This window comes from Octopus bimaculoides, chromosome 3, assembly GCF_046866305.1.
Source record: "Octopus bimaculoides isolate indiv1 chromosome 3, ASM4686630v1, whole genome shotgun sequence".
NCBI classification, from domain to species: domain Eukaryota; kingdom Metazoa; phylum Mollusca; class Cephalopoda; order Octopoda; family Octopodidae; genus Octopus; species Octopus bimaculoides.
The window spans coordinates 131,423,545-131,440,487 of NC_142930.1; the positions used below are offsets into that span (position 1 = coordinate 131,423,545).

The 16,943-nt window shown below is 36.3% G+C and overlaps 1 protein-coding gene across 2 annotated transcripts in view; it reads right to left on the reverse strand.

The window, feature by feature from the left end:
• Window positions 1-15,000: 15,000 nt before the first annotated feature.
• The window catches only part of LOC106878511 (GDP-fucose transporter 1), a 16,520-nt gene continuing 14,577 nt past the window's right edge, over window positions 15,001-16,943 (reverse strand). For both annotated transcript variants that reach the window (XM_014927773.3, XM_014927849.3), the window contains one exon: window positions 15,001-16,216. In XM_014927773.3, coding sequence (XP_014783259.1) covers window positions 15,148-16,215 — 1,068 coding nt within the window. In that variant the 5' untranslated portion in view covers window position 16,216 and the 3' untranslated portion in view covers window positions 15,001-15,147. The remainder of the gene's footprint in view (window positions 16,217-16,943) is intronic.

Below are 16,943 nucleotides of genomic sequence, written 5' to 3' on the forward strand. Positions count from 1 at the left end.
AAATTTAAACATAAATAAAAACCTTTACATATATATAATTATGATAATACTTAAAATTAACTGAGTTTGAACTTTTTTCCTATGCTTTACACTGAACATTATATACTTTCCTCTATGCTACACAGCTATCAGATAGAGATCGATAGGAAAATGGCTTGTTATTAAATGATACAAAATAAAAACATTGCCTTCATTCACAAGCAGATTTGACCTATTAGTAGGAATCATGCTTTTGCCAGATGCTGTGTCTGTATTTACAAGCACACATAAATATCTTCTTAGTGGAACATTTAAGATGTGACAGCTGATGGGAAAAAGAGCAGCACCAACACTCTATGGTACACATTTTCAGCTGAATAAACTAAGGTAGTGTGAAATGAAGTGCTAAATTGAAGGAATTGCTCATGTCACCCAGTCCCAGAATCAAACCTGCTTTCACCACACTAGAGCATATACAATATATCAGACAAGAAATACCTTTCTTCTCACCCTTCCTCACATTACATTGTGAAAGACATAAAAGTTGATTTAAAGCTTAAATAATATTTGAGGTTCAATTTCAGTATATAACTTATCAACCTGAGGGGGATGAGAAGTAAAGTTGGCTCTGATAAGATTTGAAGTGAGAGCTGAGAGGGATAAACTAAATATGATTATCCACTTAATTCCAAGGATTTACTCTGCTGGCCACCCACAATGAACAACATTAATTTTGACAGTGCACTAGGTTAATATTTGTCAAGGGAGAGAGTATGGTTGATTGAACTGACCCCAGTATGTTACTAGTCCTTATTTTATTGACTCCAATATAGATGAAAGCTGAAGATGACTAGGTCAAAGGCAGACATGCACAACAGTCACTGAAACAAAGGGCTTGTGTGCTGGAGATTTCACCAGTTTCCTTGGGCATTTGATCTTGACAGTCTTTCGTACTTGCCTCACCAACTTGGTATAGTACTCTATTGATGATGTGCCCCTTTTGAATAAACATAATTCCTTTTGCATTCCACAAAACTGAGGCCATCACCTTCCCTGCTGATGAAATGATCTTGACTTTCTTTGGAGCAGGTGAGGATTGTCTCTTTGTCTTTGACTCAAAGTGATCAATCCAACACACATCATGGGTTAGGAAATGTTCAAAGAAATCACCTGGATCTGCCTCAAACAATGTTAGATTTTCTTGATGCGATCAGCCTGGTGTGCTTTCGATCCAGTGTCAGATGTGGCACTGGCTGAGCAGAAACTTTTGTCATGCCAAGTTCATTGTGCAGAATATTCTCAACTCTCTCATGGGATATGCTGATAGTATTGGCTATTTCACTTATAATCAATCACCCATCATCCATCAGCATGTGGTGAACACAATCGATGCTTTCTTCAGTGCATGCAGTTTCAGGACATCTAGACTTTGGGCCATCTTAAAGACTCTCCTAAATTCAGCTGCCAACTTTTGCACTGTTGATAAAACTGGATCATCATTCCCTAATCTAGCAATCATGTCAGCATGAATGTCATTGGGAGCTAAACCCTTTTTTCTGCAAATACTTCATAATACCATAATGAAAATTTTGTACATTTCTAAGAGAAGTTGATAGTTGTTAGTTCTGAAGTCTTCTTTGAACAGTTAGACGTCAGTTTACTTAGAAAGAGACAATGCAGTTATTAATAAGAAAAGTTGAAATGATGCATGCAAGATATCCTCTCTAGCATCACCCCCTTCATAGTCAGCTATAAACTTTTCAGCCCTGCCCCTCATGTGTGTGTGTGTGTGTGTGTGTGTGTGTGTGTGTGTGTGTGTGTGTGTGTGTGTACATGTATTTTCTCTGAGTAATCGATGCCAGGGCTGCCTGACTGGTTCCCATGCTGGTGGCACATCAAAAGCACCATCTGAACATGATCAATACCAGGCTTGTCTGACTGGCGGCACGTAAAAAGCACCCACTACACTCTCGGAGTGGTTGGTGTTAGGAAAGGCATCCAGCTGTAGAAACATTGCCATATCAGATTGGAGCCTGGTGCAGCCACTGGCTTTCTAGACCTCAATTCAAACTATCCAACCCATGCCAGCATGGAAAACGTAAGTTAAGTGATAATACTGATCACACACACACATATATATTTAAGAAAGAAAATATGTAAAACACACAGGAAGTTTGTATGATAAAATTTATGCTAATATTGAGATCATACTGAAACAAAAGGTTGTATTATAACATAATAAACTGGTAGCACCAGTTTCACGTCTTACGCTTATCAAGCTTCCAAGGTCTTAGATTTCAGCCATTCTAAGACCTTGGAAGTTTGATAAGCATAAGGCCTGAAACCGGTACTACCAGTTTATTACTTTGTAATACAACTCTTTGTTTCATTATGATCTCAATATGAGCATACATTTTATTATATAAACTTTCTGTGCGTTTTTACATATTTTTCTTTCTTAAATATCTACAACCACGTATAAACATGATCTGACACCTTTATGCTATGTATATATATTCCCTGAGTGAGTTTAGTTATTGTTTAACACACACACACACATGTATTTTCCCTGACTGGTTTTAGTTATTGTTTAACATGATAACTGGGAAAGTACAATGAATCCTGTATTTAGACTTAACCTATTGATTTCAAACACATGGTTATTTTCCTCAGTCGATAAATTGAATTTTGATAGTAATAAACCTAACTTGTATCTATTTTAGTTGTTTATTAATAAAATTCCTGAAGCAGTTAACATAAAAAGGAAAATGCTATCAATTTCTATAAAATGTGATACTTGATACATCTGTGAGATATAATTTGGACACAAACATTTTATAACACGTATGCTAGTAAATCAATTATCCTACTTATCAGGTAGAAAACCATGCAACTAGTTAGTGCATGACTATACAATGTGACATCAAATCACACGGCAGCTTGCATGACACGCCCGAATTATAAATCACTCTAAAATGTCCAGTTAAACAGTCACTGTGCTGGTTAAATTTTTTGCATACTAATGTGTAGATACTGAATTAGCCAGTAGAAATAAAACATACATCCTGTATCATATGAAATGTGGAAAATTCCAGAAAATAACCCTGTATCAAAACTGAGTTAACTCAGTTCACAAGCTTGGAACCTACTGTTTTGGGTTCCTGCAAAGTGAAGGTTTAAGAGACAAAGTGACATAGCTGACAATGTCTTTACTCAGTCATACTATAGACACAGATCAATTAGCAGTATGAGACACAGATCAATTAGCAGTCATACTATAGACACAGATCAATTATCACTGAGACACCTTGATAAGAAATATCCAGTTTAACAAACAACTAAGGACAAAGACCAACAAAATTACCATGAAGCAGTGAGTCTGTGCTGACAAATTAGACCTAAAAAATACTGCAGAAATCTTTTAACAGTTTTGTAAGAAGGCATATAAAGGTGCTTTAGAATAAGGCTTATCTTCTCGATGGACATGTTAGACATTCTCATCAATTAACATCTGTTCTCTATGCTTGTATGGATTGGGTGGTTCAACAGGAGCTGGTGAACCAGAGGGTTGCATGAAGTTCCAAAGTCTGCTTTGGCATGGTTTCTATGACTGGATACCTTTCCTAAAACCAATCACAGAGTGAACTGGGCACTTTTTATGTGGCAACAGTGCTAGTGAGGTACCTAAGTAACATGCAAGACAAGACTCCTCAACTGAGGGCTGTAGTATTAAAGGAGGTGGTTCAAGTATGATAGAGGGATAAGAGCAGATGTTTTGCATAGGGGAGATAAATGGCTCAGTTGGAGAAGAGAGTGGTGAATATGTGTCAAGGTATAGCCTCAAATTACAGGGAGGTGAATACAAGTGGTACAGAAGATTGAATAAGGTGAGTAGGTAAGGTTGCAAGAGTGTCAAAGGAGAGAGGAATGTAGAATTTCATTCCTCTGGTTGTCCAATGAGGTGAGGGCTCCATTCCTTTGTCGGACCACTGGCACAGAGGGGCTTCTGCTTGCTGCTCCCTTGGCTCCCCTATCCTTTTCAGCCTGGTTGTTCACAGGAGTGGGGGTTCTATTCTTTTGAGGAACCACTGGATCAAAGAGACTTCTCGGTTTTGTTTCCTTTTCTCAATTCTTATCAGCCTTGCCACAATAGTTTTCCATTATAACTGCAAGAGTGTCAATGTGTGATCTGATAAACATATAGGGTCAGATGAATTCATCTTTCTTCCGCTCTATCTGATCAATGGTTCTACAGAAGCCATTGTTTTTTAGTGCAGCAATGATGTTGTTTGGTGGATCACCACTAGCAATTACCCATGCTCACAACAGAAGATTCAATTCTTTGCTCTCCCACTTTGGTTCCATCTTCGTTTTTTTTTTACCAGAGGGGAGGAGAGGAAACGAGAGATAGAGGGAAGTAGAGAATAAACACGGGGGGGAGGACAGGGGAAGAGAGGGGGTGATATGAAAAAAGAGAAAGGGGTGTGAGATGATAGCGAGACAGAGGGAGGTAGAAGAGGGGGAAAGAAATAGACAGAGTGAGGGAGAGGAAGGGAAGAGAAAGGGAGACAGAGTGAGGGAAGGACAGGAAAGAATGAAGGATGTGAGGGAAAGGGAGAGAAGGAGTGAGAAGAGGGGGGAAAAATGAGAAGTATATGAGGGAGAGGGTGAGGAGGCAGGAGGAGAGGTAGATGTTGAAAGAGACAAAAGAAGGGAAGGAGAGAGATGAGAAAAAGAGGAAGATATGGAAGAGATAGGGAGGGAGGTAGGTGTAAAGAGAGGTAAAGGGAAGGAGAGAGAAGCAGGAAAGGGAGGAATGTGAGGGAAGGGGAGAGGAGAGAGGAAGAGGTATGTATGAAAGAGAGAGGGGGAGCAGGTAACAAAGATATGTAGGAAAGCGAAAACAAAATTCATAAATCTAGGTAGGTACTGTGAAAGAGATAAAGTGAAAAATAAAACGATAGTGAAAAGAAAGGGGTTTCATTACGAGTTCTATATTTCAAACAGAGTGTAGAACGAAGAGATCACTTTAAGAAAAGTTGAATGAAAAATTATAGTAAGAGAGAAAAAGTTTCACCATAAATTCTCAGGACGTAAATAAACGATAAGTCTTAACTCAAATTTTCATCTGGTATTACCAAAGATAAAAGAAAATAAACAAAATGAGTAGGATACCTATTTGCAAGAGCTAAAATTCCAGTCCTTGTTCTTGTACGAAGAAGTTTACTTTCAAAAACAATTTTTTCTTCTTACATGTGGCTGCAAATGAAAGTACGACTTATCACCATGTGTTTTTTTTTTTTTACCAGAGGGGAGGAGAGGAAGTGAGAGATAGAGGGAGGTAGAGACGAAACACAGAGGTGGTGGGGGACAAGGAAAGAAAGAGGGTGATATGAAAAAAGAGAAAGGGGGTGGAGTGATAGCGAGACAGAGGGAGCTTGCGTCGCTGATTTTAATATACTATATTAAACTTTTAGTGTAATATATTACTTTTTTACTGATATATTATAGTAGACCATTATGAAATAACAAGTACTACGTTTTTTATCAGTTTTAGCAGACTTTTTCATCGATTTTGGGAATCCCTCTTGGTTGTTTCAGGAGAGTGAAAAAGCACATCTTTCCTCAAGCACATATACATACATACATACATACATATATATATATATATATATATATATATATATACACACACACACATATATGTATACACATACATATATAATATATATACACATATATACATAAATATATAATTATACACACACATATATATATACATATACATTTATATATATATACATACATACATATATATGGCTTTGGCTTTTGGTGAAGGAGAGAGTTTGACATTGCTGCCCTGATATTGGTTCACCTGGGATCTTGGATAGTAAGAGTTCAAGTTGTTTCTCAAAAACATCTACTCCCGCTCCATAGAGATCCCTCAGATGCTTTGGCAAGGAGTTAAATAGCTGTGGACCCTTGAATGCCAAGCTATTGCAGTACATGGTCCTCACTCTAGATGATACAGCTGGGACTTTTGGAACAGTGCAGTGACATTCATTTCAAGGTCTGGTATAACTCTCAACTCCAGAGTTTGGTGCCAGCCCCTCCAGCATCTTCCACACATATATCCCTGCATACCTCTCCTATCTTCACTCTGGGGAGTAGAGTCATAGCTCTTTCAGTCACTCCCAGTAGCTCAACTGTTCCATTGATGCAATCTTCCTCATATAGTATCACTGAACTACCTCAAGTTCTGCTATTAATCCTACAGTGTAGCACGACCATAGTTGAGAGCAGTAGCCCAGACAGCTGAGAACATATGTCCTCCATAGGACCAGCATAGTTTCCTGGTCCCTTGTTCTGAAAGTTCTCATAGGCGTGGGAGTGGCTGTGTGGTAAGTAGCTTGCTTACAAACCACATGGTTCTGGGTTCAGTCCCACTGCATGGCACCTTGGGCAAGTGTCTTCTACTATAGCCTCGGGCTGACCAAAGCCTTGTGAGTGGATTTGGTAGACAGAAACTGAAAGAAGCCCATCGTATATATGTATATATATCTATATATATACATATATATATGTATGTGTGTGTATGTTTGTCCCCCCCCACCAACATCACTTGACAACCGATGGTGGTGTGTTTACGTCCCCGTAACTTAGCGGTTCAGCAAAAGAGACCGATAGAATAAGTACTAGGCTTACAAAGAATAAGTCCTTGGGTCGATTTGCTCGACTAAAGGCGGTGCTCCAGCATGGCCACAGTCTAATGACTGAAACAAGTAAAAGAGTAATCTATCTGGCTGCATGCTGCCACCATCTTGGTGACATGCATGTGAAACGAGGCATCGCTTCTCATCAATCCCAAGATTACGCACTGTATATGATTCAAGGATTTCCACCCCAAAGGCTGTTCTGTTGATCAGATCAACTGGAACACGCATTGTCGTAACCAACAAATTATTGAGTGAAGTTGGTAGACAGAAATCAAACCTGGGCACCAAACCGTTAATTAACAAAGTTAACATTTCTGTTAAGTTAACTTTGGAAATCATTATCAAACTAATTAACTTCCATTAACTCAAGTCAACCTGAGTTAACTTCAATTGAATTGAAGTTAATAGATTTTATAGTTTTGGCACATTTTAAAAGTGTTTTTAGAGCAAAAACTGATTTTTGTTTTTTGCCATAAAAATGAATGTTAACGGTTTATCAATAATTTCCTTTATATTTGGAAATAAATAACAGTTATCAAAGTTGACTTTTCAATGAACAGTGCTCACCTTTGCCAGAAACTGAAGAGGCCTGTCCATATACTTACACTCACACATGTTAAAACATGCGTGTTTTTGTGCACATACATATTTGCATAATTGATTTCTTTTCAGCTCAATTTGTTCAGTGATTGTAAACAAAGCAACAGCTTTGCTATCTTATACAAGCAATGTTGTATGCTTGACTAATACATATGTCGAAATCGTTTCATTGTTGTATAGATTAGAGGTTATTAGGTTGCTTGGAAAGAAATGAGGGTTGATGACAGGAAGACCATCTGACCATGGGAAATTTCATTCAATGAATTCCATTTGACCCATTCAAGCATGGAAAAGTGGAAGTGAAATCAGCAATAACACTGATACTGACGATGGAGATCAATATTAAAATGTTAGTGGTAGAATAAATTCACAAATATTTTTGTTTATAAACTTACCATGGAGGCACAACGGCCCAGTGGTTAGGGCAGCGGCTTGCAGTCATATGATCGCAGTTTCGATTCCCAGATCGGGCATTGTGAATGTTTATTGAGAGAAAACACCTAAAAGCTCCACGAGGCTCCGGCAGGGGATGGTGGTGACCCCTGCTGTACTCTTCCACCACAACTTTCTCTCACTCTTACTTCCTGTTTCTGTTGTGCCTGTAATTCAAAGGGCCAACTTTGTCACTCTGTATCACGCTGAATATCCCCGAGAACTACGTTAAGGGTACACGTGTCTGTGGAGTGCTCAGCCACTTGCACGTTAATTTCACGAGCAGGCTGTTCCGTTGATCGGATCAACTGGAACCCTCGGTGTCGTAAGCGACGGAGTGCCAACAACAATAAACTTACCATGTTGGAGTTCTTTGATAAAATAACCGGTATAAACTGGAAGACATTGTGATAGTTATTATTCAGTCATAGTTTAGCTCTAATCAAGCAAAAGGCATTCTAGCAATGACCATCACACCATTTTTATTTTTAAAATTATCAGACACATCACATCTAATACCACATTATACAATGTCTCCTTTTTATATTTTTGAAGCAGCAGGGCTTGAGGGAGATTTAGCTGCTACTTCTAGTATGTTGAGCTCCCTTGTTGGTATAGTTTTGAATGGTATACTTCAGTGGTTCTCAAACAGTGTCTATATCAAATATCGTTAAAATTTATGTGCAATAAATTGGTTATAATTAAAATACACAAAATATTTTACTTTTTTATACAATTCCTAATAATATTTAATTATAAAAATATCATTATAGGATTTTTTGAAGCATTCAATGGCTACGAGGGTCCATCCAAGTAAAATAAGGATCAAAGGGGGTCCACAAGCAAAAAATGGTATCAAGTATCATTGGTATAGATCAGTGGTTCCTAACCCTTTTATTTAAATTAGTTTTCCCACGGATCCCTTTTAATATGCTTCACAGACCCGAAGGGGTCCACAGACCCCAGGCTGGGAACCACTGGTATAGATTAAAAACAAACATATAATGAAGTTGGTTATAATCTCTTCATCTAAATTATAAGTAGCTAAATTACTTGGGAGATCTAGCAGAGTCCTGGGCCTCGATTTTATGTAAATACAATGACAATAGGCACAAGCATGTCTGTGATAAGAAGTTTGCTTTCAAACTACATGGTCTTGAGTTCAGTTTCACCACATGGCACCCTGGGGATAAATTTATACTACAGCCCAAGGCCAACCAAAGCATTGTGATTGGATTTGGTAGACAGAAACTGAAAGAAGCCAAGAAGCCCATTGTGTGTGTATGTGTTACTGTCTCCTTGCCTTGACTTTGCATAATATTTGTAAAATAAATATCACCATTATGTAGGTGGTGTCTGTGGCTTCCAATCTTCAGTGAAAACATGCCAGGTCATGGAGAAATGTTACCTTAATTGGAAACAGGTGAGGGTTGGCAACAAGAAGAGTATCAACCTGCTGCAGAAAAATCCACCTTAACAAATTCAGTTCAACTTATAGGACCATGGAAAAGTAGATGTTAAAAATGACGACTAAGGTAACAATAACAAGCAGATGCTTGAACATTTTAATTTGGAAGCAGAATTTTCAAATTAAAGAATACCATATTAGAAGAATTAGAAACATGTCCAAAGTTCCAAAGGGCAAATGCCAGTTAGCTCCAGTTTCATGTCATTAAGTGAATGAGGGATAAATGGTTCCTAGTAGAGTAGACCAGCCTTATCTTTCACAGGTAAGATTCCAAGATGATCTGGAACTTATTCTAGACAACTTGCTAAATACTGAGCTCAGTGCTACCTGACTGGCCTCCGTGCTAGCAGCACGTAAAGAGTACCAGTTGAGTGTGGTCGATGCCAGTACTGCCTGATTGGCTCCTGTGCCAGTGGCATGTAAAAAGCACCATTTGAGCATGGTCGATGCAAGTGTCGCCTGACTGGTCCCCATGCCAGTGGCACATAAAAAGCACCCACTACACTCTCAGAGTGGTTAGGAAGTGCATCCAGCTGTAGAAACCTTGCCAGATCACACTGGAACCTGATGCAGTCTCCTGGTTTGCCAGTCCGTAATCAAACCATCCAACTCATGCTAGCATAGAACGTAGATGTTAAACAATGACAATGATGATATAGAGTTAACTTTTATTTTTTACTTGTTTCAGTCAATGGATTGCAGCCATGCTGGAGCACCACCTCGAAAAGTTTACACAAACAAATCAACCCCAGTACTTACTTATTGTATCAGTATCTCTTTGCCAGACATTATATATATATATATATATATATTACAAACTGATAATTGAATAACTTGGCTTCTTCCATGCCATCCTAGAAATAGACCCTATAGATTGCCATTCATGATAGAAAGGAAGTATATAGTAAAGTTTCATCATCATTTAATGTCCACATTCTATGCTGGCATAGGTCGGATAGTTTGACAGGATGCGATAGCCTCAAGGACTGCAGGTCTCCAAGGTCTGTTCAATATATGCTGCTACCTAAGGTGGTGAGCTGGCAGAAACATTAGCACGCCAGGTGAAATGCTTAGTGGTATTTGTCTGCTGTTACATTCTGAGTTCAAATTCCGCCGAGGTCGATTTTGCCTTTCATCCTTTCGGGGTTGATAAATCAAGTAGCAGTTACGCACTGGGGTCGATGTAATCAACTTAATCCCTTTGTCTGTACTTGTTTGTCCCCTCTATGTTTAGCCCCTTGTGGGCAATAAAGAAATAAGAAACATTAGCACGCCAGACCAAAATGGTTAGCAGTATTTCGTTTGCCTTTACGTTCTGAGTTCAAATTCCGCTGAGGTCGACTTTACCTTTCATCCTTTTGGGATTGATAAATTAAGTACCAGTTGCTTACTGAGGTCGATCTAATCGACTGCTCCCCCCCCCCCCACCTTAATTTTGGGTCTTGTGCCTAGCATAGAAAAGAATATATGCTGCTACCTCTGAGATGGGCATAGGCAGTTGGCTTCACCTGTACTCATGCTTGTGGCTTCCTTGCTTCATGTGTCACACTCCTACTCAACCAAACATTGGAAATTCACCTCACCAGCAATCATACAACCTGTCACCAACCAGTCCAGCATCAGTTGCTCACTCCACTGTCTGTTTCAGCATGGTTTCTATGACTGGATACCCTTCCTAATGCCAACCATTTTACTGTATATTGCGAGTGCTTTTTATCATGCCTCCAACACTAGTGAGGTTGCCATGGAAGACTATGAAACCTGAGAAGTTGGCTTCGTGCTAAGAGATGAAGGGTTGCTGTATGATAGAAGGAGCTCAAAGATAACAGGTTCTCTTGCTGTAGGGAAGCTACATGGTTATTTACAATTTAAAAGAGAGGATAGGAGTGACCAAGATGAAGCTGGAAAGAGATCAAAATGTGATGTGGTGGTGTCTAGGTGAACTCTCAAAATACAAGGTAAGAATAAATAGAAGTCGTTCACACAGTTTTAAGAGAAAAGACATATATAAATAAATAAAAATTCATATAAAATAGATTTCTTTTTTAATTAGATAAAACAACAAACGTCTTTTGGAAAAAAAAAAAAAAAGAGAAGTGTAGAAGCAAAAAGGTTGAGCAATGAAAAATGTCTGACAAAACCGTTTAGTCAAACATTTTATCAAACAACTACAGAGGAATCTTTCTTTTATTTTTTTTTTTAAGTTTAACAAAGTTCTTTTTGATTTTACAGTTTTTTTTTTCAATCATCCCAATCTTTTTAAATAAAAATAAACAAAAGAAATCAGCACATAATAACAAGCATTTCAATTGTTAAAGAAAAACAACAAAAAACTATACAATACCCTCAAGTCTTCTGGCGATTAATTAGTTGATCTTGTATAGATTTGATGAAACAAGACCGAGCAAAACATAATAGATAATTAAAACAAAAAATTCAATAAACTAGCTGTCTAGTTCCATACAAACCAATGGAGATGCAAAAGTTAGGAATCTCTTTACCAGAAGTACATTTCCCATTGTTAGTAAGAGATAGAAAAAAAAAAAAAAAAAAGGAAATTTAAAAAATTAAAAATAAATGAGGGTGGGGGTGGGGAAGAGAAGAGATATTGCATCCGAAGCAATTTCCCACTGTGAAATAGTTTATTAAAAAAAAATAATAAAAAAATAAAAAAAGATAAAAAGGTCTTAGTGTATTTACTTTTGATAAGAATATTACAAATCGTTGTCCCTCCATAATTAGTAGTTAATTAGTTAAATAATCACTAGTCAGAGCAAAGAATAGGACAATATAGTTAGTTGTCAAACACTGATCGTGTCATATGTGTGTGTGTGTGTATGAAGTAAAGATGTGTTTAAATACAACTTGTATATGGAAGTTCAAATGTAGAGATTTCTTAATTAGGCACAAAAGACAAAAAATTCAGAGAAAGAGAGAGCAATGAGAGTGTGTGAATTTGATGCCTTTCTCAAAAGCATTACCAGACTATGTGAAATGAAATGGCTTTAGCCAGGAATCAGTATCACAGACTTGGCTTGCAGACAGACTCAGGTTCACCAGATTTCCTTTTGCACTACAGTGTTCATGCCACTGGGATTTCAAATATTAAGGTTTTAACTGCTGAAGTATGGCATGTTTGCTGTTACACTGCCTTTATAAATGCATGTATAGGTACTGCTTGCAAGACCTCAACACAGTTGGAGAAATATGTAAGATAAAGGGGAAACTATTGTGACACTAATGTTGGGTGACAAAGTTAATAAGTTATAAAAATTTAATATGGAAAAAATTTTGTTTTTCAGTAATAAAAAAAAACTGCTTATGACTAATCTTCCCCCACAAAATGAATAGACACATAGCAAAAAAGAAAAAAAAAAAAAAGAAAAAAACTGAAATCAATTACAATATTTAGATAAGTATAAGAATTTGTGAAAATACTTTAACTAGAGTTTGTTTTTAGATAATACTAACATTCAGTGGATGTTTCTTCTAAATAATAAAAGAAGTATTTGTCTGACAAAAGTACATCTGTGATGATAAATAATTCATACAAAGACTAACACTGTTGTGTTTTTGATTTGGAGTGAAAAGAACAAGTGTGCTATGAACAAAGTGTTCCTCCCGGCTGGAATATCTATTCTTGCCTGTCTCCTCCTCAAGTCCACTCCATAGCAAGTATCTTTGTCCATGATGGTAAGAGTAAGACGTCAGACAACAGCCTTCTCGTATGCTGCATCCGTATAACAAGTTGCACTCTGACAGTCACAATAATGTGTAATTGTAGATAATAAAAGTCTTATAGTAGATAGTGCCTTGGCTGGGAATATCATTAGAACATTCCAAAAATAAACACTTGTCTATTATTAGAAGAGTTAATTATACTTACTGAGTTTTAGCAGAGAGCTGTGAAATCAGTGGAAACGTGTAAACAGTAAACCACTGTTGTTGTTAAAGAACCCAGAAAATAGTTTCTCGAGAAATTATACAAACAGCAAAGAGCTAGTTGATAGGTATGTGATAACAGTAGAAATCTGAAGTAAGTTAACTAAAACTAGCATCAGTACGTACTGAAATGACCGATTCAAACACAGCCTTTTTAGTGTATTTCAAACAAGCATTAGAAAAAGAAATAGAAACTTAGGAAAATATTACACAAGATATTTTTTTTTCTTAATAGTCAAAGGTCTGAAGACTGTTTTCATAAAAGCTAAATTATTAACTTATGGTGGCTGACTTTAAAACCAATGTAAAACATGAGAACTAGAAGTGGTGTATTAAAAATGCTTCAATGTATATTTTGTAAAAATCATGAAACTAGCAAGGATTATAAATTAATATTGATTGTCTGTGAAGTAGCTAATTCTTTATTTTACCTTTTAACTAAACTAAATTCTATGAAAAAAAAAAAAAAAGAATCCAAATATTGCAGTAAAAATAAAAACACAAAATATCTTCCTAAAAAAGAAATTGTGTGCATGATTATGGGTGTATACATGTGTATATTAATATACACACACATATACATGTATATACATACATGTGTATATACACACACACACATATATATATACACATACATATATATATATACACATACACATACATATATATATACACATACACACACACATATATATATATATATATATACACACACACACAAACACACAATATGTATATATATATATGAATTGGCAGAAGTGACAAAGGGACTCAAGAGCCAACATGTCATTGTATGAACTCATCACTCAGTAAATGTCATGCACAAAACTTTCAACTCACCATTTAAGTTTTCTAACTTTCTGCCAATTGAAAATAAGAAAAACACACACACATATATATGCATGTATTGAGTTCTATTATGTATATACATATATATATACATACATATATATATATATACATACATACATGCATATATACAAATATATATATACATATACATACATACATGCATATATACAAATATATATATACATATATACATACATACATGCATATATACAAATATATATATACATATATACATACATACATGCATATATACAAATATATATATACATATATACATAAACATACATACATGCACATATATATATATATATATATATATATATATATATATATATATATATATATATATATATCATGCATATCTTTATAAATGAACATATACATATACATGCATATATATACACATATACATATATATGTATATATTATATGTATAGAGTTAATAATGGAGATAAGCACAGTTAGGTTTGATATAAATATATTAACATGGAGCACAAGAAAATACAGAATAAAAAAATATGCAATTTCATAACTTAACAGCTGTTTCAGGAAGCCCAGAGTTACATAATTATCATAATCACATTGTGTACTTTTATCCTGTATTTTTTTTGTACTCCATGTAAATATATTTCTTTCAAGTTTAACTGTTTGTCTGCATTACTACCGTCATATCAGCTTGATCTGGATTTTTCTTATAGTCATTCTTGATGGCACATGCCTTGCCCAGGATGAAGAATTCAAAGTTTCAGTCTAAATCCTTTCGAGCAATGCTACATATTTTCTATACTGAGCATATCTAGCTCTCACCTACCGTGTGTGTGTGTGTGTGTGTGTGCCTGTATGTATGTATGTATGTATGTATGTATGAATGTATGTATGTATGTATGTATGTATGGACATGCACACACATACACAAACCCGTTCGTTAAAAACGTGTGTGGAATACAATTTGGTGGGGGAAAAAGGGGGTGAATTCAACAGAGAAAAATAGTAAAAAAAATACATATTTCATGAAAGAATGAAACAGGAAAGATGACACAGAATTTTTTTTGCTGTCTTTTTTGTCTTTTTTTTTTGTTTTTTAAATATAAGGAAGAATTGTCATTGATGAAATAGCTGTAAAAGAAAGCAGGTAATAAAACTTCAAATTAATTTATTTTAAGGATAGAACATTCGAGGAGTCGATGGTTCATTTTTGTCTTCGTTATTGTGGCTACTTCCTGAACTAATTGGTGGTAAAGGTGATCTGACTTTCTCGTTTTCATTAGAATAGATCTTTTCATAAGCATAAACCATTATACCCGAAACAACAAGGAGGTTTCCACACCACCACAGAAAAGATTTCTGTTCCTGAAAGTACAACACAGCCATAATAGTCTGAACTACTGACTTTGCATTTATACTTATGTGATGGGTCACTGGGGAAGTATATTTGATTTGAAGAGCACTGGCCCAGCCAATGCCTAAACTTAACAGTCCTGAACAGGTAAGAAATATCCAAAACCATGGGTCATAAAATGTCGGTGAATTAAGCACCATTGATAACTGCCCTGAGCTATATATCAAAGGAATGAAGATAATGGCTCCATTGATGCTATTACAATAAGTCAATTTTAAAGTGTCTCCCATAACTATTTTCTCTCCCTTTTTTAGATAGATTCCACAAAGTGCAACAAAAAAACTAGCAACAATTCCATAGAGGATGCCCCATAATGATAAGGTACCTGAAACATCTTCTTCTTTCACACTCAGTGAGAACCCACCAATCACCAAGAAACAACAGAGAAGAACTTTACGTGTAAATGGTTTACAAAGTATGTAAACTGACAGCATAACAGTAAAGACTAATGTAAATGAGCGAGCCACTTGGTAAAATGCTACACTAATGTGCTTAAGCATCAAATTGTTTAAAGTTAAACCCCCGACGAAGGTATAGGACAGAATCAAAATATCCTGTTCCAAAAGCGTTCTTGGGTGAACTGTAGGAATCTGGAAAGACCATTTCATGAAGTTGAACACGAGTCCAGCCAGGAAGATCATGATAGAAGCCGTGCAGCACTGATACCAGGCTACAAATATTGACATGTCATAGTTCCCGAAGCTGCCGCTCAAAATGTGCTTGTTCACAAAGATAAGAGACAAAGATACAATCCAATAAAGGAAAATAACACTTGTCACTCTCCATATTTCACCGTCTTTAATCCTGCTTCTTGTTACTGAAATCATTCTGCAATGAAAGAGATAAAAAAAGAGAATCAAACCAAATGAAGAAAAAGAAAATAACAAGAAATATAATTAAAATCACCACCATCATCATTTAACCCTTTCACATGTAAACCAGCCATAGCCAACCAAATATTTCTACCAGCTTTATGCTCAAACTGACCAGATCCAGCCTTTCACACCTACCCTAAAAATAAACAATTATATTATTGAAATCTTGAATCTATGAGGTGATGCATGATTCATTGAACAGGATATGAATAAATAAGCATTACATTTGATAGAGTAATCTGAATGCTAGACAGTTAATGTCCATTTTCCATGCTGGTATGGATGGATTGGATGGTTTGACAAGGTCTGATGAGCTGCAGAGCTGCGCGAGGCCTCAATGTCAGCTTTGGCATGGTTTCTGTAGCTTGATGCCCTTCCTAATGCCAACCACTTTAGAAAGTGTACTGGATACTTTTTATGTAGCACCAGCAGCAGTGAGGTCACCAAGTAATTTGCAAGACAAAGAAAGGAAAGAAAAAAAAAAACCTTGTCAATGAGAGACAGATGGTTTAATGATGTGCACTGAAGGCTAAAGTATGATAGAGGAACAAGCACAAGTGCCTTGCTACAAAAGAGATACATAGCTACCCTGCATTATGCAGAGGGAGGGTGAGAGTAACAGAAAGGGACATAGAGATGGTGGTGACAGGGTACCAACTAAATGTACACAGGCTGTTAGA